The sequence below is a fragment of the Psittacula echo genome (assembly GCF_963264785.1).
Source record: "Psittacula echo genome assembly, chromosome: 4".
Classification (NCBI taxonomy): Eukaryota; Metazoa; Chordata; class Aves; order Psittaciformes; family Psittacidae; genus Psittacula; species Psittacula echo.
In genome coordinates this window covers 23,907,821-23,935,661 of record NC_137738.1, presented here as the reverse complement: position 1 = coordinate 23,935,661, position 27,841 = coordinate 23,907,821, and the positions used below count along the sequence as shown (strand labels likewise).

Below are 27,841 nucleotides of genomic sequence, written 5' to 3'. Positions count from 1 at the left end.
CTAACGTTAAGTTTCCATTTCAACTGACACTTTTTTACCCTATTTTAGTAAAACATGTAATCAAATCTCTCTCGGCAAAGGACTAAGAGAGAATGGAGAGTACAACATAACCACCTGACTTTTTACTTAAAGAAAACACAATTAAAATCAAGACAGCACCTGCATGTGTAGCCTACCTGCACCTTTCTATGCTTACAAATACTCTGAGGGATATTCTGAAAGCTGCAGTTTTCTTTCTGCAAAATTAACGTCAACTTTTTGAAGTGTTCTGAGAAGTTTTTCTTCCATTTCTCAAATATGACAATGCTTGAGGCTAAAGTCAAAATATTTGAATTGGATATACAAAATATAAATAAACCAACATTATTACAGCAGATATGCTCTGCCATATGGAATTGTATTATAGGAGATGAGTGGCTTCTTCATGAAGAGCTCTATAAGTGAGTTTTGTTCATATGTAAATTAAGTTAAACTGGAAAAAAAGTCTTTGCAAATAGTCACAGAGATAATTGCAGTAAATATCCATCTCCTAAGCTGACAAGCATGGGTGAGGAAGAGCGCTGCTGCCTATGTATCCCTCTGCCACAGTGGTGGGAAGCAGGAGAGGTCCCTGCTCCTCCAGCTGCAAATGGAAAGCCCTGCTTGAGAAACCTGGCAGGATGAGCACAATGGGGATTTTAAGGCTAACCCAAACAGAATGACAGAAAGCCTTCCGGATGCAATAAGCAACACACTTCAGCATTTATACTGTAAGATTAGGCCTCTTATTGATTAAATGAAGATTAGGCAGCAAAACAGGGCAGCTAAGATGATTAAGGGAGTGGAGCATCTCCCTTATGAGGAAAGGCTGAGGGAGCTGGGTCTCTATAGTTTGGAGAAGAGGAGACTGAGGGGTGACCTTATTAGTGTATATAAATATATAAAGGGGGAGTGTCATGAGGATGGAGCCAGGCTCTTCTCAGTGGCAAACAATGATAGGACAAGGGGTAATGGGTACAAACTGGCACACAAGAGGTTCCACTTAAACTTGAGAAGAAACTTCTTCTCAGTGAGGGTGATGGAACACTGGAACAGGCTGCCCAGGGGGGTTGTGGAGTCTCCTTCTCTGGAGACATTCAAAACCCGCCTGGACACATTCCTATGTAACCTTATCTAGGTGTTCCTGCTCCGGCAGGGGGATTGGACTAGATGATCTTTTGAGGTCCCTTCCAATCTCTAACATACTGTGATACTGTGAAAACATCAGCTTCCCTGAAGCACATAACATGAAGATCTGCATTTCAAGCCAATGAAAGTATGAATATAGTCATGTAACTAAAGATGCTGACATTATCTGTAGATATTTCACATCCTGTTTTGTTTCAGAAATTGGCAGAAGTTATGCCAAATTAAAAATAATTGCAAGCATAGACCAAGTCTCCACCAGAAAAATTTATGGATATAGCTACAAGCAGCATTTATTCAAATATCTTGCCTAAGAGGATAAATTATTTTTACAATCAACATTATCCTCTCACAAAGCACTGGAGTAAGTAAGAAGGAATCCTTCCACATTAAATGCATGCCAGTGTTACCAATGAATAATAACAGAAAGCCATCTGGGAGTCACATGCTTAGGTCCATCACTTCAATTTATAGCTTTCATAGTCCAGGCTTTGTGGGTTAAGCCAAACCAGCACATTCTTTCCACAGTCAAGCTCACCTAGTCACATGAGGCTGAAGTGGTTCTATGTATGACAAATATCAACACAATATAATGGGAACTTGCTCTCATTCCAACAGCCATCATTACTACTGCAAAACCTACCTCTTCAGACTGGTAGGGAAGACAGTGCTTACTCTGAATCCTCAGTCTTGGCAAGTCCTTTTTTTACTGGTAGAACATAAGCCTCAAGCAAAATTCAGAGCAGCACCAAGGAAAACTGCTCAGGTCACCCTTGGTTGTATGTGTATAGCACTTGCAGTAATGCAAGTAGTGCTGGAGCACAATGACAGCAACACTGCAGTCCCCAGATTTTACACTTCTACTTGACAGCTTTTATGTGTCTAATTGTGCCTCCCACCCTACAGGAGTCAACATTCCTCCCTCCCCCCGAGTCTCTTACTCCTTTTAACTACCTTTAGCTATTGATGAAAGGGTCTACATCTGAAAAATACTTCTGAAAATATTACAGTGTATGTATTAAGAAGTAAATAAGTCTTTATTCTTGTAAGGTGTTAGAAAAAAAATCAAGGTAAGTAACAGTGAAACCTTGGTGGCCTTAGTTCAATAACTGGAACTAAGGAAACTCCTCTCTCCACACCTCTTCAAAGGTGAATCCAAAACATTTAAATCAGTCGTGAGGCAAATTCCAATCTGAAACATGACAGTGAACTACCTGGTTTCTCAGTTAAAACTGCAGAAAGCATAAGGATTGTTTTAATGAACACAGACCAACTTGGGGGAAAAAAAAAAAAAAGAAAGAAAAAATTAACAAAAATCTGTTTCTCACTGCACAAAAGCTAAATCCTCAAATCAAGAACACGTTTTATCTATGCAAAGACTAGCAGTTGTCAGGAATAGAAGGTGATTTCCAACAACTCATGTTGCATATTCTCTCTTCCAATACTGAATACAGATGAAATAAGACTGATGAAATTGGACTATAAGCAAGGCAGAAATTTACTTATATAATCTATTGGACTGGGGGAAAGTAAGATACAAATAAAGATTACACCAATGCTACATAAACTCCAATTATATGCATTGCAAGACAAACATAAGACAGCAGGTAATGCTTGAACTGGGGAAAATAAAACTGAAGCCACGACAGAAAGGTTGAAATCTGCTTTCTCACTTGCTTGTTGCTGTTTTCCAGTATTCCAGTAGCTTTTTCATTTCCTTTATTGAAAGTTTTTAAGAAATAAATAATCAAACCGTAATGCCACTCATTAAGAATATCAAAAAACATGCACCTACCTAGCTCCACAAAATACCTTAGCAGTTAAGTCATTCGGAGATCCAAACAAGTAACCTTCTGTTTTATAGCTCTCATACATGCTAAATGTAACCTGAATTTGTGAATCAACAAAGTGATACTTGCAGGCCTATTTTAATAATACCAGGACTGCACCAAATGCAGAGCACTTTTTCAATTCCAGTTGTACTGTAGAAGTTGAATCTACATTCTTTATTTGGAATATCTTGATTCTGACAGCGCTTCAGTAGAAACAAAAGCCTGGAAACCGTATTTTAAATTATTCCACTATACTTTTGCAGTATACAATGTTAAATAATACAGTCTGCATATTAATACTTTGTTCCATGATTTATTCATAAAAGAATCAGCAATGACACATCTACTTTCCCCATAAAATGTCTAAAAAAGATAGAAAACCAAAGGGAGAGAAACATTACATGTAGTATATCTAACATTGCAAAGCAAATACATTTGCAAGACACTATGATTAGTTGTTTACACACTGCAAGGTAAGAACTTAATTTAACAGCTGTATTTGCAATGCCCCAGCTAATGTCACAACATTAAGATTTCATGATCAGTACATTAATTATCCTGTTACTGCAGAAAGCTCCTTTCACTACAACAGACATCACAGAATCTTTTAAGTTGGAAAAGACCATTAGCATAAAGTCCAACTGTAAACACTAAACCACTAACTGTGGTTTAGTCCATCACTAACCCATCTCTCCTTCCAGTGACCCTCACATGCTTTTTACATTTTTCTTGGATCCATTTGCCCTTCTACAAACACAGTGATTTGTTATTTGTACATTATATTTATGAATGAGCTGTGATGAGTTATTCCAATTTTGGGGGACATGCCAGGGCTCTTGGCACACCACAGTTAAGCACTTTCAGAAAAAGACTCTTAGAAGTAGTGATCACCTCCTTCAATCCTTGTCTGCATTCATAGTCTAACAACAGACCAGATTGCACATGATTTCCTTCTAGCCACTTCAGCTGCTACAGAGACTTAGATCCAACACACTACAGAGAAGGGTCACTGCTCTAAATTAAGGTTAGATTCAGCCACTCTGAGGGTCAGTGAAAGACATCACAGCAGCAGCATCTGCCCTCAGAAATCATGGGCAGCAGGCCTGGTCAACAGATTACACACATACAGCAACATTATAGCAGAGCAGAAACTGCTCTGCTTTGTGACCAATGTACACACTTTTTCTGATGCTGATGAGAAGTTCCAGCTCATGCTAACAAGCATACAAATCCTGGGATTACATCACTATTCATTAAAATGGACACTTCACCCAGAAGATGCAAGTTAGAAAAGCTGTACTATCTCAGAATCATACTGCTATTGCATGTTGAAGCTGGCTACCTCAAAGAACTATCAACAGATAGTGTGCTTTGGAATCAAAAAATTCAGTACTGGGTAAAAAGGCAGTAAGAAAAAAAAATTTATGTAGATCTTATTGGGGATTACACAAGAGTAGAAGAGACTGTAAACACACTAAAACAGTGGCCAACTTTGAAGGAAACATCATTTCTAAACACATAACTCATATCACACAATTGCCTTTTTATCTATTTCCTGGTCTGCAAAAGTTCCTCAAAGTATTATCCTTTCCAACTGACCTAGGCATCATCATGCAGACCTTAACCTAAAAGACAAGGTCTGAACATCCCTGTCTGCGTGACAGCCAGTTATTCAAAGTTCTGACATTCCTTGTTGTTGTGGTTTAAGCTCAGCCAGTAACTCGGAACCACACAGCTGTTCACTCATCCCTCTCCTCTCGTCCTCCAGGCAAGATGGGGAGGAGAATCAAAAGAATGTAAACACCACGGGTTGAGATAAGAACAGTCCAATAACTGAAGTATAATATAAAACTAATAATAGTAAGGGAAATAACAAGGAGAGAAAATATAAAACTAAAGGGGGAAAAGGAAAAAAAACCCAGAACAATAAACCCTAAGTGATGCCCAATACAATTGCTCACCACCTGCTGGCAGATACCCAACCCAACCTGAGCAGTGATCTGGACCTTCCAGGTGACTCCCCCCAGTTTATATACTAGGCATGACGTGCTGTGGTATGGAATACCCCTTTGGCTAGTTCAGGTCAGGTGCTCCTGTCTCTGTTCCGCCTTGACTTTCTGTGCCCCTCCTCACTGGCAGAGCACGAGAGACTGAAAAGTCCTTGATTAGGATAAGCGCTATTGAGCAACAACTAAAACATCGGTGTAGTATCAGTGTTGCTCTCCGACTAAAGTCAAAGCACAGAATTGCACCAGCTACTAGAAAGGAAAAAAACCGAAACTGTTAGAGATGAACTCAAGACACTTGTCCAAACAAACTAAAAACTTAATCCTTATGAATGCTAGCAACAAGATGTCAGTGCCTGCTGACTTGAACTCCTTTGGGGTTCTTTTACTTACAAGCTAAGGCAACAGAAAACCAACTCTGAACGCAGAAGTACCATGAAGTTTAAACTCTCTTCAAACATTTATGTTGAAATAGACCATTTACTTGACTCATCATAAAAAAACCCCAGCAAACAACTTCGAAGACAGTAAGCACAATGGCCTTTCAAGTCAGCACAGTGCTTACTCTGCCAATTCATGTTTGCATCAGCAAGTGCATGGAAACTAAGGTTTTCCTAGTTTAGTTTGGCATAGGCTACCAGAAAGCACACTTCTAACCAGTATGGCCTGGTCAAGGAAAATAGAGAAATAAGCCATACCTAATATAATGACAAACTTGTTTTGCAGGGCATGTTTAAGGTCATGTAGTACTGTTATTCACACAGACACTCTCAATTTGATTTTACTTCTGTGATTTGGAATAGCCTGCTGAAAATTTTTGTGTTTTGTCTGTATCAGCATGCCACTGACCAGAGATTTGACTTATCAAATGCCTTAATAAAGAGTGGGACTGTATCTAATTAGCACTTCTAGGAGCCAGGAAATGCAGGTCAGCTGTCAATGATGAGCCAATGTTAAGCACCCTAATGTGTGACATCTCACTTGGTATGCTATGCAAGAAGAAAGATACACATACACTTCTGTTTATTTTCATTCCAGGAACGTATGGATTGATTCCCCACAGAACTGCCCAGCACTTTCAGAATTCACTCACAAGTAGGAGTAAAATAAGAGAGCGGATCCACACCTTGACCTGCAAATAGTCCATGCTCACAATAGCATGTTATTCTCGTTATATTTCAGCTGCTCCTTTTGTATCTAGGAATCTATCTGTCCTACATTCAAAGTCATGGAAAATTATGCCATTTTTCTTTCAAGTTGTCCTTAATCTTCCTCTTCCCCCTGCTGGCCAAAATCAATTTCTCAAGAGGTCGGGAAGCTACGTGGTTGAATTAACCCAGCAGGAGGGAGACTTTCTTCCAAAAAGAAATCAGTGTAGTATTTTTCACAATACAACAGATATACTTTAAGGAAAAAACAAAACAAAACAAAAACAAAACCAAGAAAACCCAACAAAACAAAATAAACAAAAAAACCCCAAACCAATCTACAACAGCAGTGCAAGAGGGTGATACTTTTTATTTACACAGTATGCATTCATCTCATTTTTGTAACTGTTTTCAGTAGCCACCACACACGAGGCTGTTAGTCCACAGAAGCAATGGCATGCAACATACCATTTGTAACTTTTTTCGAAAGCATACGTATAGATCAAGGTCAGCAAGTAAAAAATTTGGTTATTTAAACCTGTGGCCTACTACCAGCAATGATCATAGCACTATTTCAGTTTGGAAGCTCTGCCGTAAAGCTTTCCATATTCAGCACTGCTGCTAAGTATGGGGAGAAACAAGTGAGCAAACAGATTTCATTGTTAGTTTGCTGTCAGACAGATGCTCCACAGGTCCACATCTAAAGTCTATTAAGATGCTACACAGATTGATGCAGCATGAACATGAACTTCCCCACACCAAGAATTCTAGAGGAGAAGGTATGATGATAACTTTGTGCAAGTTTTTCATACTGAACTCAGCTGCAGAAACTGCTTAAGGAACTTGCTTTTTAAGTTTTTATTTAGAACTGCACATTATGGATGAAGAACACATGGCAAGTTAAACACTACCACCACCGTAAAGCTCATCTTACCCTCTCCTTCTCACCCCTTTTCTCAGCTTCGTCAAGTGAGTAGGAAGCAGTGAGCTTTCTGCTGGGACCTCACTTTCCCTCCCATAACAAAGTTGTTTTCTTATAGTTAGATGTGGCATTCTAAGATATGAACACATGTGGATATGCAGAACTGCATAGCCAGTCTCACTTGCTCCAAAATGCTAATTAGCATCATATAATTAGGTGATATATTTGCAATAGAATTTTGCAAATTCTACATGCATGAATGTACTGCCTGTTGTAGTGCAGTTTTGTCATGGTTTAAACCCAGATGGCAACTCAGTACCACACAGTCACTCACTCACCCCCCTACCCTTTTCCTCCCAGGTGGGATGGGAGAGAAGAATCAGAAGAAAGTAAAACCTTACAGGCTGAGATAAGAACAGTTTAATAAAGTACAATATAATACCACCAATAATAATGACAAGGGAAATAACAAGGGGAGAGAATATAAAACTAAATGAGAAAGAAAAAAAAGAAAACAATAAACCCTAAGTGATGCACAGTACAATTGCTTACCACCCTCTGAATGATACCCAACCCAACCAGAGCAGTGATCAGTCCCTTCCAGGTGACTTCCCCCAGTTTATACGCTGGGCATGACACGTTGTGGTATAGAATACCCTTTTGGCTAGTTTGGGTCAGGTGCTCCTGTCTCTGCTGCCTCCCAGCTTTTTATGCCCCTCCTCACTGGCATGAGAGCATGAGACTGAAAAGTCCTTGATCAGGGTAAGTGCTACTGAGGAACAACTAAAACATTGGTGTGCTATTAGCGTTGTTCCCAGACTAAAGGCAAAGCACAGCTCTGCACCAGGTACTAGGAAGAAAAAACAAAAAAACCCAAACACCCCCCCCCAAAAAAAAAAACCACCCCCCAAAAAAACAAACAAAAAATCCCCACAAAAAAACAAACCTGTTACAGCTGAAATCAGGAAAATTTTCCAAAGCAGAACCTAAGCAGTACGTATCCCATAGCTGAAGAAAATGGAGTGATTGATTTCAGCTGAAACAATTGCTGCTTCATAGAAATGAGCAGTCTCTAAAGCCAAGAAAGCATTACTTCTTCTACACCCTCTTCATATACATTACATTAACTCTACACAAAGAATAGTAGCTCCCTCTTTCTCAGTTGGGGCTGCAGCTGATACTGCCTTCACTCCTGCCCACAGAGGAGCCAGCTAATCCTGTTCAAGGATATCCTCTGACCACAAAAGCTGGTTTGCATTCTGGATCCCCCTCAGCTGGCTTCAGCCTTTCTTTCCCACGGCTGACTTCCATAGCCAGATCTCATGGATACACATTCGTTAATCATAGCAATGGGGGCTCTACTTTTGCAGTCAATCCCCCCACCCCGATCCAGGACACCATGCACCATACTGGATGTTTTGTTGATGTTCTGCCCCCAGGTACCAGGCACTTCAGGATAAACTCCCACTTAATAACCTCATCCTCATGCAGCCTCTTTCAAATGCTTTCAGATGTAATGATTTTGAACACATCCTTCAAAAAATCACATTTCTCGTTACCCTTTCAGACAGGGTCATCTTAACTACAGAGCAGGATGAGGATTTCCAGGGCATCTGCATGTCCTGTGTAATCAAACTCAGCTCTGTAGAAAGAGAGCAGTTTTCAGGAAATGGGAAGCTTAAATGCTAAACAGTTTATATATAACCCAGCAAATCTTTTTTGGACCAAGAAGGTAAGCACAAAGAAAGCAGGTAGGAGGACTTGACAACACAATCCCTGGAGAACCGCAGGAACACAACAAAGAACTATTGCAGTTCAAACTCTAATCCCTGGCCCAGCTCCATCCTTGAAGCTATGCAGGTTAAAACTACATGGTAAAATTCAGACTTGGTTCAAGTAGTATGATTGAGGAAACAAGCCTATGTTACAAGTTTGAAATAGCAGCTGACATGCAAGTTCGGCCTAAAATACAGGAAGATTTTAATTCTATACCTATATACACATAAGTCTATACACATACACTCTTGGTCCCCATTTGTTTCCTCCTGAGTTTTTGTGGAACCTTCTACATGGCACAGAAAAATTAGCTGCCAAGCAACAAATAACAGCTCCCCGATGGCAAGTCTTGCTGAGCAGGGAGAATTCCCACTCTCAAATGCCCTAAGTAAACAGCACAAGATAGTTCTATATGAAGAGACGTAACATTCTTTTCTTGTTTAAGGAAAACAAAACACACTTCCTAAAACTCCAGCCTATGCAGCAACAACCACTTCCCCCCATGACACACACGGGGTAACAGTTGCAATTTAACTTGTCAGAAGTACCGTCAACATAACTCCTTACAACATGATTCAGTTTGGTTTTTTTCATGCAGCATAAGTGCCTGAGCAACCATCCCACACCTCCTCAATAAGCAATACCCAAAGGGCTGCCCAAAAGCAACTGAAGCAACATGCTTTTGGACAGACAAGTAGTACTGGCTGAACTAGTCACACAGACTTACCAGGGTGTAGTCTAACAAAATTATGCACTGAATTTTTATATGAAAAAAACAAACAAACAAAAAAAACAACCCACAGCCAAACACAGCATCTATGCCTCTTTAACGATGAAAAAAGTTAAAATAATTCCAGCTCAAGCAAGTTGGGAAGTGTTACCACAAAGCTTCAGCATTTTGATGTCTCTGCACATGTTTACATCTATACCTTTGATATGATTTTGTCTGCTTTCTGTAAACATAGCACTACTTACCTTTCCAGACAATTGGAAAAAAACTAAAACTGCAAGCTATTGACACTGGATGAAGATTTGAGACCACTTTTGTAATGGATACAACAGTTATGTTCGCAATATTAAACTTGGAAAGAAAACAAATCATCATCTATTGTTGTCTTGAAACTGCCTATCCACCATTTGAAGCCCAGCTACTTATCTCACAATCTGCCTCTGCCTCTTCCTGTGTTACCCTCTTCCCTTTCAATTTTTGCCTCGTACCTTGTTCATTAATTTGTAGAGAAGAGGGAAACTGCACCTATTATACCCAAATGTAATCTACTTCTTCTTAATATCATTTTAGGAACCTGAATGCTTTGCTATTTGTTTTAGTAGTATCCTTTCCTTCCCTCTGAACTATCCTCTACAACACCCCCTTGTTCACCTGCACTTTTCTAATGATCTTTACTCTCAAGGCTGGTAAAAGACCATTCCTTATTAACAGCTCAGAAAATACAAACTGCACCCTGTCTACACCAGCAGAGTTCTGCCAAAACCCAACAAAACTTATTTCCAAATATATGTGCTATCAAGCCATTATTACAAGCGTCTGTCTTTTCTCGGGAGGGTAAGGGGAGCACTAGCCCTCCCTCCAATGCACTGTGTCTTTCTTCTATTCTTTCTCTGCAAATACTACAGCTTTAAATAGACAGAGCCCATCCCATACTACTGCCTTATGACTTCTCACTACTACTAGAGAAAGGGCTTTTGAAGAAAATACAGTAGCTCACCTTGGTCTACAAGAAATGAAACAAACCTCTTTATTTCTACACCCACACCCCATTGCCTGCCTTCTAAGCCCGCAAAATGCCCCAGACATCCTGTGTTCTCTCAGGGAAATTAAAAATTCCGGAACAAAAACCACCACAAGAGCACTCCAAGAGACCGGCATCTATTCATGTGCTCTCAAGTCGACGAGGCGCAGTGCCTGGTGCGAGGCAAAGCACAGAGGCTGGCTCTACTGCCGCTGCTGCGCGCAGCGATGCGCGTCTCTAAAGCGGGACGGTCACACAAGGGAACACCCGGGGGACCGATCCAGCCCCAGCCAAGCTTACAACACCAGTTTGCCGGAGAGAGGTGCCGCTGCCACGGTGCAGGCAGCCAGGCCGGACCGGAGGACCAAGGACGGCACGCAGGCGCGCTCGGCTGCCCGAACCGCACGCTACAGCCACCGCGTGCAAGCCGGCTCCCCCTCCCCGGGCCAGTCTCCGCCGCTAGCCGGACCCGGCAGCCGCTCAGACCCCTACTCGCTCGCCGGGTCTCGGAGAGCCACGACGCCCCCTCGCCCGCCATGTACCGGCTGCGCAGGCGGGGGCGGGGCCCGCGGCCCCTCCCCGCACCCGGTAGCGGCCCCGGCCGCGGCCCCGGCGGCGGAAAGTGCTGATTCAGCCCCCGCCCCCCACCCCCGGCGGCGCTGCGGGCCGCGGCGCCGGTACCTGAGGCTGTGTACCAGCTGCCGGCGTGGCTGGCCTCCCGGCAGAGCACCCGGTTGGACATCTTGGTGCCGGAGCCGCCTATGGTGTTCGGGGGAGGCGGTGGGGGACGGGCCCGGCCGCGGCGGCGGCGCTGCTCCCCCTCCTCCCCCGGCACGGCCCGGGCCCCGCGGGCGGAGGCGGCGCTGCCGGCGGCGCCTCCGGGCGGGCGGGCTGACGGCGAGCGGGAGGGGGGCGCGCAGAGGCGGCGTGCGGAGCGGCGCTGGCCGGGACCGCGGTGCCGAGCTCGTCCGCAGGCGGTCGCCCCGCGGGGGGCGGCGCGGGCCGAGGGCGCGGGGACAAAGCCTGAGGCCGCCGCCAACTCCGCGCTGGCTGGTGGGGGGGACGCGAAGAGACGAGGCCGCGGCAGCAGCTGGGTTTGGCCCGGCTCGGCTCCCGTGGACTAGAGGCCGCACAGGAGCCTCTCCCCCATTGGGCACGAAAGGAAAAGCCTCTCCGCCATTGGCCACCCTCCTCGCTGATCCCGCCCACCTCTTTGACAAGCCCGAAATGGAGCGGCACCGCCTCGTGGGGGACGGGGGAGCAGAAGGCGGGGTTCGGAGAGGGAATCCTGCTCCGATTGGCTGGCTGCGTTGCCGTGGCGATCGCTTCTGGCCGCGCTGATTGGCGGGGCTGTGTCTCCGTGGTGGAAGGGAAGATTACGAGCGCAGGTCAGACAAGGGGAGGCAGGGCGGGGGGGGAAAGCTCCTCCCCGGCCCCGTGTACCCCAGCCCCGGCATGGTGAAGGGGGCGGTGGCGGTGGCGGTTCAGGGAGCGCCCGAGGCCCGCGGGAGCCCCCCACTGGCGTGGCTGGGCGCGGAGTGTCGCTGCCCCGCTCTCCATCCGTGGCAGGAGGTGAGGAGGTCGGTTTTGTCGAGAGGGAAAGGGCGCTCTCTGGTGCCAGGGGTTTCCCCCTTGCTGTGAGGAGAGTACGGTGCAGCCTCCTCGGCTTCCCCCAGTCTCGGCGGGGGCTGTAGGATCAGGTCGGGATTTCGAGGGACAGAGTACGTTTCCCAAAGGCAGAGAGAACCGCGCTGGGTGGAAGGTGCTTGTTTTCCAGCTAGCACATTCCTTTCCGGTGCCTCATGTATGTCGTCGGTACCGTGTCCAGCAGCGGGGGCTGCCTTTGTGTGGAAGTCTCTTAATTCCTATCACCTCTTTATTTTTTTAATCAGCTTGGTGAATTTCTCCATGGTGCTGCCATGGAGAAATCAAGCACAGCTCAAAATAGCTAATAAAGCAGAACTGGGAAGGAGAGCATAACCAGTACAAAACGGGCAAAGGGAAAGGGCAATTTTAGCCACCCATGTATGAGATCCACCCAGGAGAGAGGCCTCAACAGGAGCAATGGGAGGTTGCAGCCATGGAAGTATTAAGACAGAATGATGCTTTGTGAGCTGGAAGATATTAGGACCAGGCCAGGAAACACATTCTGCTTATCCCCCTTAGTGATTTAATTCTTCATAAAGCCCTTCAGCCAGTTATAAATGCACGCAAAATACAGAGCTTGTGTGTGAGAGTGGTTTAGTTTAGTTGTGTGGTTTTGTTGGGTTTTTTTAAGCAAAGGAGATGCGAGGGACAAAGGCATTGTTTGCAGTATGTCTTGAAGATCAAAAAGGCTCGTGCTGTAGAGGTGCGGCTGATGTCACTTTTATCAGTGAGGCCCCTCCTCTGCACCCATGACACTGGCCTCCCAGTGCAGCTGAGGGGCAATAAGGACTGGGATCTCCAAGTAATAATGTTTGTAATGGGTTGCCATGAGGAAATGGAGCCTGACTATCCCAGAAAATGCCTAACATAGCCTTCACTGTTCTATCTATCCTCATATTATTCCATTGTTCTTTTACAAATAGTGTGTTGAAAAAGGTTAACATGGATTATAACTCTGCCTTGACTGGAAGAACTATTTGTCAATAAAGCCTTACTGCTTTAACATAAAACTATATTGGCAGTTGCGATACCCATTTGTAACTCTCAAGTCTTTTACAGTAAAAATCTTCGGTACTTCGAAAATTACTGCTCACCCCTCAACAAAGTTAACTAAATGCAGCAGATGATAAATTTTACTCCATGGAGAAAAATAAACGTTGTGATTATATACTTACAGAAAGGTCACGCAACATACAGCTCAAGTTTCTGATGCACCATTGTCCCACAATCCACCGGGAAGAGTTAGAGGAGGCTGCTAGAGAAAACATCTTAGGGGAACTAGAGGTTAAAATAGCTTTTAGTTATCTGGTATTCCTCTCTACCATTTAGAGGAAGAGCTTTCACATAATAAAAATCAAGGCAGCAGAAACAGAATAGCAGGCTGCTCTTAGTTAAATAGAAGATGGTGGTGCTTGGTGCTGGGCTTCTTTGTGCTCAGGATGTGGAATATTCTAGCCACAGGCTGAAAAACTAGGCTGAGCTTTCAGTTGAATGCTGTGAAGCATGGGATATGTTGGGAGATCCTCCTGCATTGTCTGTAGAAGAAGAAGTAAGAGGAGCACTTGCCTGTTCAGACCTCCTATTTCAGTCTGTTTTTTTCTCTGATGTACAAGGGAGGCAGGGAACTCAAGCTAAGGCTTGGCTAAGAATATTGTGTTACATAATTAGTACAGTGGTAAGAGTAAATCAGACCTGAACTCTATGAAGCATGGTAAGCATAGGGGTTCTTCTCATGTGTTTCCTTTCCAGCCTACTGGTTTCAACTGCTTATATCTGTCAGAATTTTTCACGTTTTTCATTTGTTAGAAAGCAGCTGCTTCATTTTTAGAAAGTCTGATGAGGAGAGTGAAGTTCTTCAGCTCAGACCACGTTTACAACAGTTGAAAGCACTTCAGAAAAGAAAATCGATAGCTCAAAAGCTGTACTGATTTTGGAGAATGTCCTTGATAAATCAGAGATTAAAAAAAATAAGTAAATAAATAAATTTGGCAAGTCAAACAGTATTTTTTGGGTGGTAACAGGCTTCAGAGTATGAAGATAGAAGACCCTTTGATCAGAATTGCTTTTACTGTCTTCTCTTACTGTCCCCTTCAAGGTAAAGGATAATGTTCTCTGTGGAATCATTTAAAAAGGCAGACTTCAAAATACTGCCTGAGTCATATGTAATTCTTTCACAGTTAATGAATAGTAGTGTCTGGTTATTGGATCTAAAATGCTTGTTTTGGAAGGTGTGCTGTGGTGTTGACCAGGTTTTCTGTTTTATTTTCTGCTTAATTTTACTGCCCTTTAGAGCATATACTGACTCAGTTACCTAGGGTAGTGTGGAGGAAACTGAAAATTAATTGTTAAAGAATCAAGAGATAATGGCTTTCAGCTACTTAGCAGTGGCCTGTCATACATCTGAATTGCCATTTTCAATTATTTCTTCAAGCTTTTATTCTACATCTATTAATAATTTGTAGCCCCTTCCATCTGTTCATTTTACTGATGAGTTCCTCATTTTTATAAATGTGAAATCACTTGGGTTTTAATTTGTACTTCAAAATGAAATACATTTCTCTTGAAGCCCTCAGAACTGGTGTTTGCTAAGGAAAAGAAGTACTTCTTTCTGGATTAAATGGGGATAGCAAGCATCTGTCAAGTCTTTTCACGGAATTTTCACTGTTTTGTAGTGGAGAATGTTTAAATACTTTGAAAATTTGGACTTTATCATTACTTTCCTAACTTGGACAACTGGATTATTCAGATATGATCTGATTATTCAGATAGTACCTTACCATCTTCGTCCTGTTCCAGAGTATTCTCTATGTAGCAGATCCCAATTGGTGAAGCCAATGTAACAGGTAAAGGAGTATGGTTGCACTTTTTTTGTTGACTTGTCATGCCTTTGCAAGAATCACAAAGATTAATTTCTTAGAGCTCGTGAGTTCACTGCTGCTAGTAATATTTCAACTTACTTTCTTGCAGGAAGCTGTCCAGAAAAGCTGCTGTAGTACATCTAACGTCATCACTGTGTGAACATGGCTTTTCCATTCTCTCCAACTAGCCTAGATGGGAAGACAACAGCAGGTGACACCAGGTACCAAACAGTGGCACCAGCAGCTGAGTAGGTGGGTTGCTGCTGGCAGGGACAGTTCACCGTAAGACTGGTACCAATGCTTTGAGATTCTAGGTTGGTGCAAGAGCTCTCCAGAAAGCTGGAGTTACAAGCATTGTGCAGCTTGTAACAGGTGTTACTGTAAGATGAGAAATCTGATTGTATGCTGAATTCAGGTAAGATGATGCAGTGTAAGGAAACTGCTCTGTCTGGAGAAGAGTGATAGTTGAACTGCTGGATTTTTGTATGGTCTTGCACGAATTTTCAACATGAAAATTGAGGAGCAGCAGAGATAGTTGGGCTTTTTTTCCTCACCTATTTAACAGTTCTTACAGTCTTGCAATGTTGCCACCTATGGATGAAACCTTGGAATGCTGCTTCAGCAATAAAAACATCACTACCAAGTCTTTATGGTATCTCCTTGTCTTCACTGAAATGTTGTTACTCATTCCAGAAAGTCAAAACACTGTTAAAATCATTTCAGTGTCTTTTTGAAGTGTCAGTGTTTGATGGTGAATGTGTTCACCACAATGCAATAGAATTAGTAATCGCATTCTGCAATTTCTGGAACTTTTCCAAAATAGAACTTTTTAGACTTGGTTTTGGGTTTGCAGGTCTCTTCAAATTTTTTTTGTTCCGCAGTCTTACTGTTCTTGGACTGCACTAATTCAATGTTTCCCTCATAGCATCTTAATATACTGAGAGCCTTCCTACTAGGAGTAACAGCCAGATCTCATCCCAGCCCCTAGCACAGTTGAAAAATATTTTCCTCTGAAGGATCTATCTTCTGGCCACTCTTACATACATATATCTAAGCTTTTAAAGGAGAAAAATCATGTTAAAACAAAAAAGTCTTCATGTTACCATAGGAAATTCATCTAGATGTCAGAGAACAGAGGGAAAATACTACTTGTGCAGTGGGCCATGTAATATACAGCCAATATAGCATGTATTTTTTAGTCATTGTAGGAACAAGTCGAATGAGAGAGTTAATATCTCTGTGAATTCATGCATAATTGGGAAAGAAAAAAAAAAAAAAAGCAAGCAGCCTTCAACATCCCAGAGAAAAAATCTCCAGCCCTTGCAGCAAAGAATTTAATTTTCTAGGTTTTAACTGCCTGCTTTGTTAAAGCAATTAGGTAAGAAGCACAGAATGGAGATGGGAACGGTAAAATGGCAATATTGAAGTTTATCTGAATAAAAATTTAGGATTTTGATTATTTGAGCAACTCTTAGAAGCCAAATTTACCATTTCGGTGACCGTCAAAACAAATTACTGTTATTCTCCCAGTCTGTTAAAAACTGGGCTGTGCTTAATCTGGATTTCCGTATTCAGCGCTAGAGAACAACATTAATCATGCTCCTTGTTACAAGTTTCAGAAAACAAAAATGGGGCTTCTGAGGGCTGTGTTTAGGTTGTTCCATTGCCAGTAACATGGGCTAGCCAGTTCTTCAGCTACAACTTTCGTATTTCAGAGCTTTGCTAGTCACAGCACCAAGCCTGTCAAGGTTCAAGCAGTGTCTTTATGACACTCTCAGTCATGCAGTTTAGTCTTCGGTAGTCCCTGAGGACCTGATGTCCTTACATGTCCCTTCCAACTTGAGATATTCTATGATTCTATCTTGGACAGAGAAATAACATTCTAACTAGGGTAGCAATAGAGAGAACTGAATTACAGAACCTTTGTAAGTCCCTTCAAACTTTATTCTGCCAATTAAATTCAGCACAGCAGTCACAGGAGACCAATGACAAATGCTGAACAGCACACCTCATGAATGTACACATCCGCATTGGACACTGCAGGTGAGCTGTTCAGCTGCTGAGTCTAATAGTTTAACTAAACCCATTTTGTGGTCTTCTGAAGCAACTTCTCTCCCCTCTGCTTAATCAATACTTCCTCAAAATAAATTTCAACTGCTTTTGTTTGCTTTCTGTTTAGGCATGTTGCATGTAGACAGTGCTATATAAAATCAAATTAAGTTACATACATTACCACCCATGTGATTCCCATAAGGAATTTTTCCCCTTTGTGTCATACCGTCAGGTGATGTAGCCCTATGGAATTATTCAGACTTTCATCCAGTGGTGCAGTTTCTGTACTTTATTTTGAAAGTCTCTTAATAACTAGTTTAAAACAAGTGAACAAGTTAAAAGTAAAGTGTTCTTTATTAAATAACTCAAAAGGTAAAGCAAACTGTGTGATTAAGAAAGACAACATCAAACTTCCAAAGGATTTTTACAGCAGAAAACAAACTGTGGCAAATGAACATTTCAGTCTAGCAGCCAAACTGTCCTCATTTTTATGGAGTTAATTTCGGTCCTCAAATTGTGACTTGTTTTTTAAAAGATATGCTGCTAGAAATTCAATGGGATTTGGTGGTCTGCAAAGAAGAAAATAAATAAAATGTTACTATTTTTTGTTAGATTAAATTAAATAGCTGAAGAACTAATTACCTTCCCTTTAAAAGCAACGTAACTCCTCCCAGACACAAACACTGACGTAGGGATGACCAACTCCCTAGAGTTACCCTGTAAACTTCCAGTTTATGTCTGAGGATGAAGATTTTAATCAGAAGTCTTAATCACTGCTGGTTCAGTGTTACTGACTTGCTAGAACAGCCACATACCTAGAACTACGGTACAATCTGTAAGTGTAAATACTGCATGTACACCATTGGAAGTTACACACATTTGCCTATTTCTGTAATTTGTGCTGCATAAAGTGAAAATATGTCAGTGATTTCTGGCTTCATTTTCATCAAATGGTTATTGCATAGCTTTGTGCATTAGAGCTGTTTTCTCGGTGCTGTAACTTGCAAGAGGTGGATATCAAACAGTTTTGATCACTGGCCTTCACCTGCAAGGTTTTTTTTAAAAAGTTCTTCCAGCTACAGTGCATGAATCCTGATAATCTGGATCCTGTCCACAGAATAAATTTACTTATTCCACACTGAGTCAGGCCAAAGGCCTGGCAGTGAGCAAATAGCCTGTAAAGAGCATTAAAAAAGGGGGCGAGGGCATGCAGAACTGCACAAAGATATTTCTGCATATCATCCTTTTGGCCTCCAACCATGTACCAAGTTCTGGGTTAGCACCTGTAATAGTCCAGGTGGATTCCTCTACAACTTTGTCTAGTTAGCCCCTGACCCCAAATAAAATGTTAATGTCCTCAACCTAAGGCAAAAAATTGTATAGCTTAATTATGTGAGCTGTGAAGGATCACCTCCTTGTTCATTATGAATTTGCTACCTGCTTCACTTAATTGGATTGCTCTATCAGAAGAGATAATAAACAATCCATCCCAACTCATGTCTGTGCTATTCATGATTCAACAGATCCCCATTATATTCTCTCAGAAGTGTCTTTTCTAGGTATCTATTCAGTCACTCTGTACAGACAGCATTCCATACTTCTGACAACCGTGTCATTCTTACTTTTTCACATTCTACCAGAATACAAGGGAATGTAACTTAGACACAATATTAAAAATATGAGAACATTATAAATTTAAATAGTGACATTCTGCTTGTTCTTATCCATTCAATTTCTAAGTCCTACCATTTGGTATTTATTTTTGACTGAGCAATACATATATTTGACAGTTTAAAGCTATTTTTTCACAAGAAGGAAGAATAATTTTGTCACTAGCATTACCCTCCTAGGTGCATCACTTTGTGTTTATTTGTATTAAATCTTTCACTTTTTGTCATTTCATAGTTTCAATTTCATAGCAGTCTTCCATAGTTTCACACTGAGTTTATGAAGTTCCTCTGCAATTATTTACAATCAACAGACTTCAAGAAACAAAACCCAAACCAAACTACCAAAACTCCAAACACCACAAATAACAACAAAACCACCCAAAGAAACAAAAACTACAGGAAACCAAACCTGTTCTGGAAAACTTAGTATCTAACAAATTTTGTCAGCCACTTCTTCAAATTGCTTTAAATGACTGTTTCAAGGATTCTAGTGTTGAGCTCAATTCCACCATGAAAATTCACCATTTCTGTCTACTCTCTCTCATATCTTCCAATCAGTTCCTCATCCATATAAAGGTTTTTCCGTTAATCCCACAGCAACTAATTCCCTTTAAAAGCTTTTAGTGAATGACTGTGTCAAAAACCTTTTGGAAACTTGAACAGTCTTACCACCTGGATTCCTGTTTACATGTGCTCGCTGACTCCTTCAATAGAGGAGTTCATTGAAGGAGTTCAATGAAGGAGTGAATGAAGAAGTTCAATGCAAGAGTGAATGAAGGAGATCGTTCACTCCTTCAAGAGACTTACAAGACTTGACAGAAGTTTTTTTGACTTCTCCCAAATATGTCATTTATCCATATGCTCATTATCCTGGATGGTAATTTCTACTGAATTCTAGACAGTCATCAGATGTACTGGGCTGTTCCCTAAACATATCTATATTTCTTAGGAAAACATATTTAGCATTCATTAGTTATTTTCCAGTCAAATTTTAAGCAGAAGATTATACAGCAGAGCTGGTAGTTTAGCTTTTTCACCACTGAAATTTTTCATATGCTCAACTGAATAGCCAATTTGACCGTGACAGTTTGGTACTTATGTTGTTATGGTTTTTTCCTCTATGCTGCCCAAACTCTTCTATCAATATTCCAATTTCACTCCTGTATTGATCCCCATAAAGAACAGCTCCTTCTGTAAAGATAAATAAAAACCAGGTTTGCCTGTAGCACAAGTATCCAAAACTGTCACTGTGTGTGGGATCTACCTCAAGCTTTATTTTACATTCAGTCTGCAGCAGAGCTCCCGTAGATGTCAGCTGAAGATCTGCACGCTGTCCAGGTGGACACATGGGTGTACCTTCCGAGGTGATCTTTTGCCTAACTAGCTGTCTGTACAACACAGTTCAAAGTCACAACTCTTTTTGAGGTGAAGACCCTGTGGTTGTCCTGCCTGTAGGTATCACGATGCTATTAGGGTCACCCGTATCAGGTTCCGATCGTGTTATTTCGGCACCGCTGAGAAACTACACATAGTACGACTCGCCAGTAGTTTAGATACACCAAAAGGCTGAAATTAATTTGGGTAAGATGAAAAACTGTTTGCTGTTTGGAAATATACCCTTCTACATTTACTGACAAGAAATCTGGAGCACCTCAGCAGCATAACTTTTACTCAGAGGACAAATTATCAGTTTGCTTCTTACTGTGTTGACAGTACAGAGCCAGCCTCATCCTTTAGAAAACATTTTCATCTTCAACAGATGCATATCAGGCCAAATTTGTCTGTCTCTTAAAAGGCAAGCAGAACTCTTAATAATTCCACACTACAAAAGTCTTGCTCAAACTAGAACAACTTCTTGCCTTCTTTCTATTAGGTGAATTATGTGATAAAATTAATTAAAAAAATACATTCCTCCCCACTCCCAAAACCTTTGCAGTAGTATTGCTCACTGGGAGATCACAAATTCAAATAATAACCTCTCATGCCATATGCACCTAAGTGAGGAACACATCCTGCATGGTCAGAGTAATTCACAGGTTCACAAACCTGTTGTAACGACTCTCACAACTAGCAAAGCCACATCTGGTGTGCGAGATCTGAAAACATGACATAGCACCCATGTTTGAGACCTACTTTTTTCCCCAACAACAGAAGGGACATTGAAGCATCTTACCTCTCCTTTGCAAGCACAGCGAGTCCCTGTAGTAAGATAGGTACAACTGTCTGATCCAAGTAGGCACGTGTGGGCAACGACTGAAGATCCACCTTCTGCTTCGATGTTTTCTCTGCATTTATTTTCTCATTTTCTACTATCCTCTGAAGTGGAAAAAAAAAAAAAGTTGGATGGGAAATGAACACTGGCAATGTTCACAGCCACATCTGCTTTGAAGTGTGAGTGCAAAGTACGCATCTTCCTGCAAGTTACTGGCAAGATTAAAGAAAATTTAAGTGCATATTTTTCCTTGCGTAAAAACCTAACCCAGAGGAGCCTTCTGTTCAATTCTTACTTTTTGATGAAACAACATTAGGAAGTCATGAGTTTTCTAAATCAGAAGATACCCAACCTCTATAATTTCTATTTCTGTTTTTGCATTCAGAGATTTAAATTCTACACCCGAGAATGACTGGAATGACTGGTAACAAGAGCAGTCTTAATTGCATGGCTCCTGTGTGCATGCACTGCAAACACAAAACACTAAGAGCATGAGAAATTCAGGTGGAGCCTGACCAAGGGGACTCTATTAAAGTCAAGCGTTTCAAGACCGTGCTTTATTAAAAGTATAGATGGACCCTTTGAAGAAAACGTATGCAAAATGCTTCGAAAATGCTTTTGGTCAAAAAGTGCCGAATCATCTTACACCATTAACTGCAGTTAAAAAAGGGTACCCTACTACTGCTAGTAAACCAAATGTATTCAAGGGAGCATAAGCATATCTACCAATATGGGACCAACATATCCAATGTGTTAAAGTTCTGTAGCAGAAGTTGAAGCCAACAAACAAGCAGGGGGATGAGTCACAAAGGATGTTTAAGAGAAGGTTTCTGCAAAAGCTTAGCAAAAAGCTGATAATGGAGGGAGACTGAAGGCTCTTCTTTAATAAGAAATATTAAGGAAGTATTGTAGGGTTATTACTGTAATCCACTCTGTTACCAACAACAGAGAGAATGGATTGTGTTTACTCTTTCTCAGCATAAGTAATTAAAGATAGCTTGGATTAATCTGTGAATATGAAAAGAATCCCTCCCTTTGATACTTCTATAGAAATTCCATCAGCTCCTCCTATTCGCTTCCCTGTAATTTGTCTGCCTGGCTTTTTGTGGCACAATAAATCATATATATATATAAAATAGATAGTGATGGAATAGATAATGATCCTAGGATACTTCCAAAAACTCCCACCTCATTAAAGGTTTCATTATTTACGCCAGTACCATTTAGTATCATGGAAGCAACACAACAGAACACATATTAACAGCCAGTTGAGCAAAGAAATGTTGCTCTGTAGTCTCAATTTCCATCTGACTTTCTTGGAAACATTATATTTGCTGAAGTTAGACTCAAGACTCAACATTTTTCCCCTTGATCAGGAATATGACTTCCCCTGTACTTCACAACAACAAAATCTTTGTTACCTCTACATTTTCAGTGAGGCCATATTCAGAATGGGGATTTTCTGGAACCTGAAAAATAACACAAGGTCAGCAAAATGGAAAAGCTCCTTTCACACATGTAGCATTATGCACATAAAGCATTCCCTGCAGTACCTGAGGCTGTCCCTCCATGATCTGCTCTGCCTCCATGATTTGAAAAGTGGAGTTTGCTGGACACACAGAAATCTGGAAAGCCATAAAATACCGGTCAGCAGGCTGAGATGAAGATCAGTGTTAGCGGACTAATACCGCATCGCTTGCTGGCAATTAAGGCACAATTACTAGACAGCAAACGGAGTGGCTCCGTGCTTCCTTCCCCCCACCAAACTTGTACGCGTTTTTCCCACCCACAGAACCGCGACACGGGCTGAAGAAGACGGTACCAGGACTACAAAACACGGTATTCCTCACTTAAAACAGGAGTCCCCCGAAATGACCAGCTCCCAGTCGGGGGCGTCCGCAGGAAGGTGAACACCCTTCCTCCCTCTTCCTAGCCTTCTTCCCTCTTCCTTCCCTCCCTGCTCCGCACGCCGCACAGAGCGTCAGTGCTCCGGGACCCGCCGCCGACAAGGCCGGGCCTGGCCCCCGCCGCAGCGCGAGCGCCACCGAGGACAGCGCGGCCTCAGAAATGCCCAACCGCCCCGCTCTCACCCGCTTGTGGGCCCGGGGCTCGGTGGGCAGCAAGAGCCTTCCCGCAGCAACCACCGCCACCACGCACGGCGTCGTAAAGTGTTTTGACGTAAGCGAAGAAGTCGCGCCGCTGGCGCAGACCCCCTACACACTGCGCCTGCGCCCCTCAAGCCGCTCTCCCCATTGGCGGGCGGGCACGCGGAAGCGGGAAGCTGGGCGGTGCCGGCCGGGCGGCGGTTCTTAAGCCGCCGGAGCGGGGCTGAGGGGAGCGTGAGGTAGTCATGGTATTGTTCCTATTGTATGCAGCGGCTGCGGGCACACGGCTTACACAGCCATTTTTCTGCCTTTAGAATCTAAAGGTAACTGCATAGACTAACTAATCAGGCTTATTTGAAAGTCACTGTTTTCTTGTTGTCATTCGGTCTGTCCTTTAATTTATTAACTACCTTCTCCTTCACCAGCTTTTCTATTTTGCTCAGGAATGGGGTGATGTTAGAGTTGGCAGATGGCTAATAGTGGCTATAGGTTGTCTGTTGACAGGGAGCTTATTTTTCTAGACATCTTTGAGTGCTACATTGTTTTAACACTGAACTTTCTAGAATTCTCTTTATTCCAAAATTTGCTGCATTTTTATATCAGGAGAGATAACTTTTGTTTTTTTTTAAAGGGCACTTAGATATATTAAAAACAAACTAAAAAAAAAGAAAAAAAACCAAACAAAAAAAAACTAGGTGCTGCATTATTTTCCAGTCATTTCCAGATGAAAAATAATGAAACTTCTTGCCTTTTTAATTTTTTTTTTTCCACTGGTAAGTTTACTGAGTCTAGGTCATGAATAGTTGTATGTTTATGGTTTTTATGTATTAATAAAATTATGTATTTTATACAATAAGGACTAAGAAAACTAATACTTGGTTCTGTTAAAGTAACTCTCAGTTTAAATAGAGATAATACCCATTACTGGAGGAACTTTCTGAACTAGAAGCAGCTGTGTGGCACAAACAAGAAAAGTAATCGAACAGTGTTTTTATAGTAACTTAGGGGAAAACAGTAACACATCGGGGACGGTAGTGATTTCAATTTGGTCTATCCTTTTAATACCCCCAGCAGCCCCAATTTCCTGCTATAAACGGGAAAGCAGCTCGCTGGTGCACCGAGTTATGAACTCATACTCTGGGTCAGTCTGGCTTCTGTTGGCCCTCCTGGGGTGTAGAAGAGAGTGATCTGTCATGACGTTAACAGTAGCTCTGAGTATTTTATTTGCAGAGCGGCGGGTGTGTGACAAAACAACCGAAAATGAAAGGAGAGGAAGATCGCAGTGCGGAGGGAGGGTTCAGTGCGGCCCCAGGCGCAGGTCGTGGGCAGTCTGTCACTGCAGCTATGCAGACGTGGAGCGGTCAAAGCACCGGAGAACCCACTGCCATGGTCCCGAGGGCGATCCGACAGGGCGGCAGGATGGGCATCGGCTGCTGCGCACCCCGAACGACTCTGGGAGGGAGGAAATCCCCCCCAGCGCTGCTCACCTGCCTCCCACAATGCTGCACACCCGCAGCGACGCCAGGTACCCGCAGTGCGTGACGGCTCACAGAGCCAGTCGGAATGATTGATGTTATTAAATTAATTAGGCTCATCCTCTTCCCACCCACTGTGTTTCAGTGTGCTGATATCCCCCGGGCTTGGCGTGAGCATAGGCACAGCGCTGACAGACACGGTGCTACGTCCCGCCGGGGTCCCCGCCCCGGCCCGCGGGGCACGCCGGGAGTTGTAGGCGCCCCGCGGCGCCGTCTCCGCCTCCTATTGTGGCTGCGGCGAGCCGGCAAAAGCACTGGGGGCGACGGCAGGCGGTGTCTGAGAAGCGTCCTGCGCACTCCTCCCCCTGGGGCCGAACTAAAGGGGCGTCGCCGCCACTGCCGCCATGGCCGGTTGTTGTCAGTCCCTGGCAGCGGGTTATGGCGACGGCGGTGAATGAATTCTCCGGGCGGCCGAGGGAAAAAGAAGGGCTCAGCCGGCTCCAGTTCCGCGCCTCCGGCCGCCGGGCCCTCGCCTTCCTCGCCGCCCGGGCCGGCCCCCCCCGTGCCGCCGGCGGGGGCGGCGGCGGCAGCGGCGTCCCCCCACAAGCGGAACCTGTACTATTTCTCGTACCCGCTCTTCGCTGCTTTCGCCCTGCTCCGCTTCGTCGCCTTCCAGCTCGGGCTGCTCTTCGCCTGGCTCTGCGAGCGCTTCTCCTGCGGCGCCCTCATGGCCGCCAAGGGCAGCAGGGCCGGAGCCAGCGACGCGCCGGAGCCCGGCGGGGCGCCCGAGACGGTGCGGGCCTGCCACAAGCGGGCCTTTGAGTGCATCTCCATGGCGCTGCGCATCGACGAGGACGAGAGAGGTAGGGGAGCGGGCTGCGGTGGGAGGCGGGCCGGATAGGCCGGTGTCGGGAGGGCGGGCAGGGCCAGAGTTGCCGCTTTGAGTTGAGAGCAACAAAACCTGCTTGTGTAAGAAATATGGGTCACGAAGGATCTGTGCCGGAGGCGAACGCCGTGCGGCCGCCTGTGCGCGGTACGGTGCTTCACTCCCTGCCGCCTGAGCCGGGTCCGGCCGCATCCGGGGGGTGCAGGCTGGTGTCCCGCATGCGACGCAGGTCTCTATCTCGCTGTAATAGCTTTAAAGCTTTTAGTGCGGAGGCCTGGCTGTGACTGTAACTAGCTCTCAGTGTAACCGAGCCAGCCGGACAACAAAGGCATCAGGGAGAATAATAAGGCTGCATCTTTAGTGTACTGTCATTACAAATGATGAAAGTGTTGAGGTAAGTCTGAAGGAAATTCGGCCCCCAAACTGCTCATTTGAAGTCGTCTGAGTTTTAAGGAATATTCGTATTCTGGCAGTTTTGAGAAATTATTTTTCTAAAACTGCTTGACATGCTTGCTCTTAAGAAAACTACCACGATGTGAGTAGAAGACCTTAAGAAGGATTCATAGGGTTTGATTAAATGAAACACGAGAGTAAGGGGTTTATTTTTTTCCTAGAGGATAAAAGAAAACAAACAAAACCCCAAACAAACAGGGCAATTGCTACTGCATTTGATGTGGCCATTTATTCTAAATGCAGCAGCACAACTCTGTCAACCTCCAAAAGATAGTCCTTAGGCACATGCTATGCTGTGTTTTAAAATTCTCTGGAAAAATCAGAATACTTTATACCATTTCAGTTGAGCTGTAGTGCAACTGCTGTTATAGAAGAGGATGTTAAAAAAGTAGGTATAGACCTTCAATAGGGGCTACATGCTGAGAGCATCATAAAAGTGAGGGATGTGTCTTGCTGTGCACTGTTGGAGAGTAGCAGGGATAAGCTCTGGGTGGAAAAACCTCACCAAGTGCAGCAGGGTTAGTTCAGAACTGACATAAAGTGTGAGAGCATTGAGGGCTGCAGGAGCAAAGCATGAACAAAGGTGAGGTAGCTTAAAACTTCTGTGGTGTTGATTGCTCTCTGAAGAGTACCAAAGTCTTAAATTATTAGGTGCCCATTCCACTTTTGTGGTTTGAAGGGTAAGCTTTCAAATACTGATTTTAATCATGGACTTCCTTTGTAGATACTCTTAGAATTATCATATATGAATTAGCTGCACAGGTCATATGTTTACTAAGAATATCTTTGCTGCTAGAACAAGCAGTTGCAAAGCTGTTACAACCCTGCAACTGCAGTATTCATTGCACTGAGAAAGAACTCACCTTGCTTTAATTCCTTGATTTGTTATTTGCTTATTTGTTTTTGCTAGAATACTTGCATAGCTTTGAATATATTTGATATGTAAGAAAGCTTTGGATAGCTTCCAACAGAAGACAGTATATTAGGCATAGCATGCAAGATGTTTGGAGTTTCTGGATCATCTAATATCCTGTTAATTATGTGGTGGTTTTGCTATTCTGGAAGCTATGTGTACTTCGGTAATTATGGTAGCACTTCTGGTAAGTTTTCTGCCTCTGAATTATTTGTGAAATGAATATTCTTGATTTGGTATATTCAAAATCAGGCTTAACATCTTTTCCTGGGAGTGAGAAGGCACATGTGTTGGGTTGACCTTAGCCAGTAGCTCAGCACCCACACAGCTGCTTGTTTGTGCCCCTCAGTGAGGCAGGGGAGAGAATAGGAAGAGCAAAAGTGAGAAAACTTGTGCTTTAGCAGAAAGACAATAAGTGAAGGGAAGAGGTGAATCAGAAACACATGATATAAAGGCATTGCTTACCCAGTTATTCCTCTACCCAAGTTTTTATTGCTGAGAATTATGTATTGTGATATGAAATACCCCTTTGGCCAGTTTGGGTCACTCAGCCTGCCAGTGCCACCTCCCAACTTCTTGTGCACCCCCAGCCTATTCACTGGGGATATAGAGTAGGGGAAAACAAAATCTTAACTGTGCTGTTCAGCAATAGTCCAGCCTTTGGTGTCTTATCAACACTTTTAGTTGCAAATAAGAAACACAGTGCCATAGGGGCTGCTGTGAAGAAAATTAACTCCATTCCAGCCAGACCCAGTACAGCAAATCAACAGCTTCCAAGGAATGTGACATTGAATGTATTAATCACTGAGAACTAGTAAACCATCCTGCATGGACTCAGAATGGTACTTTTGCAAACAGTGCACTTTGGTAGAGTGCTTTTAAGACTTCTCAAGTTAAAATGTGGAAGTGAGATTTTAATGATGACCTTGGCATGTTTGCAAGTGCTCTGCAGAATAACAAAGCAATTCAGG

At 43.2% G+C, this 27,841-nt stretch overlaps 3 protein-coding genes across 10 annotated transcripts in view; 1 reads left to right on the top strand and 2 right to left on the bottom strand.

The window, feature by feature from the left end:
- The window catches only part of MEMO1 (mediator of cell motility 1), a 29,616-nt gene extending 17,899 nt beyond the window's left edge, over window positions 1-11,717 (bottom strand). Inside the window, exon 1 of the mRNA XM_080614970.1 lies at window positions 11,281-11,717. Coding sequence (XP_080471096.1) covers window positions 11,281-11,341 — 61 coding nt within the window. The 5' untranslated portion in view covers window positions 11,342-11,717. The remainder of the gene's footprint in view (window positions 1-11,280) is intronic.
- Window positions 11,718-12,844: 1,127 nt separating this feature from the next.
- On the bottom strand, window positions 12,845-23,246 carry DPY30 (dpy-30 histone methyltransferase complex regulatory subunit). 4 transcript variants are annotated; one of them, XM_080614668.1, is made up of 5 exons: window positions 23,129-23,246; window positions 22,592-22,663; window positions 22,460-22,507; window positions 21,000-21,142; window positions 12,845-15,293 (listed from the first exon to the last, which is right to left on the bottom strand). In XM_080614668.1, exons 2-5 carry the CDS (start codon window positions 22,625-22,627, stop codon window positions 15,254-15,256), a joined length of 267 nt encoding a protein of 88 aa, XP_080470794.1. In that variant the 5' UTR covers window positions 22,628-22,663; window positions 23,129-23,246; the 3' UTR covers window positions 12,845-15,253. The 4 variants fall into 4 exon arrangements, with proteins under 4 accessions (XP_080470794.1, XP_080470791.1, XP_080470793.1 ...); XM_080614665.1 differs by lacking the exon at window positions 12,845-15,293 and adding an exon at window positions 17,431-17,725; XM_080614667.1 differs by lacking the exons at window positions 12,845-15,293; window positions 23,129-23,246 and adding exons at window positions 17,431-17,725; window positions 22,861-23,109.
- Window positions 23,247-23,365: 119 nt separating this feature from the next.
- SPAST (spastin) overlaps window positions 23,366-27,841 on the top strand; it is a 37,991-nt gene continuing 33,515 nt past the window's right edge. For 4 of the 5 annotated variants that reach the window (XM_080616744.1, XM_080616742.1, XM_080616743.1 and 1 more), the window contains exons 1-3: window positions 23,366-23,466; window positions 24,374-24,668; window positions 24,764-25,481. In XM_080616744.1, the coding sequence (XP_080472870.1) occupies window positions 25,073-25,481 (409 nt within the window). In that variant the 5' untranslated portion in view covers window positions 23,366-23,466; window positions 24,374-24,668; window positions 24,764-25,072. Of the gene's footprint in view, window positions 23,467-24,373; window positions 25,482-27,841 lie in introns of all 5 variants that reach the window. The other variant, XM_080616741.1, reaches the window with a different exon arrangement.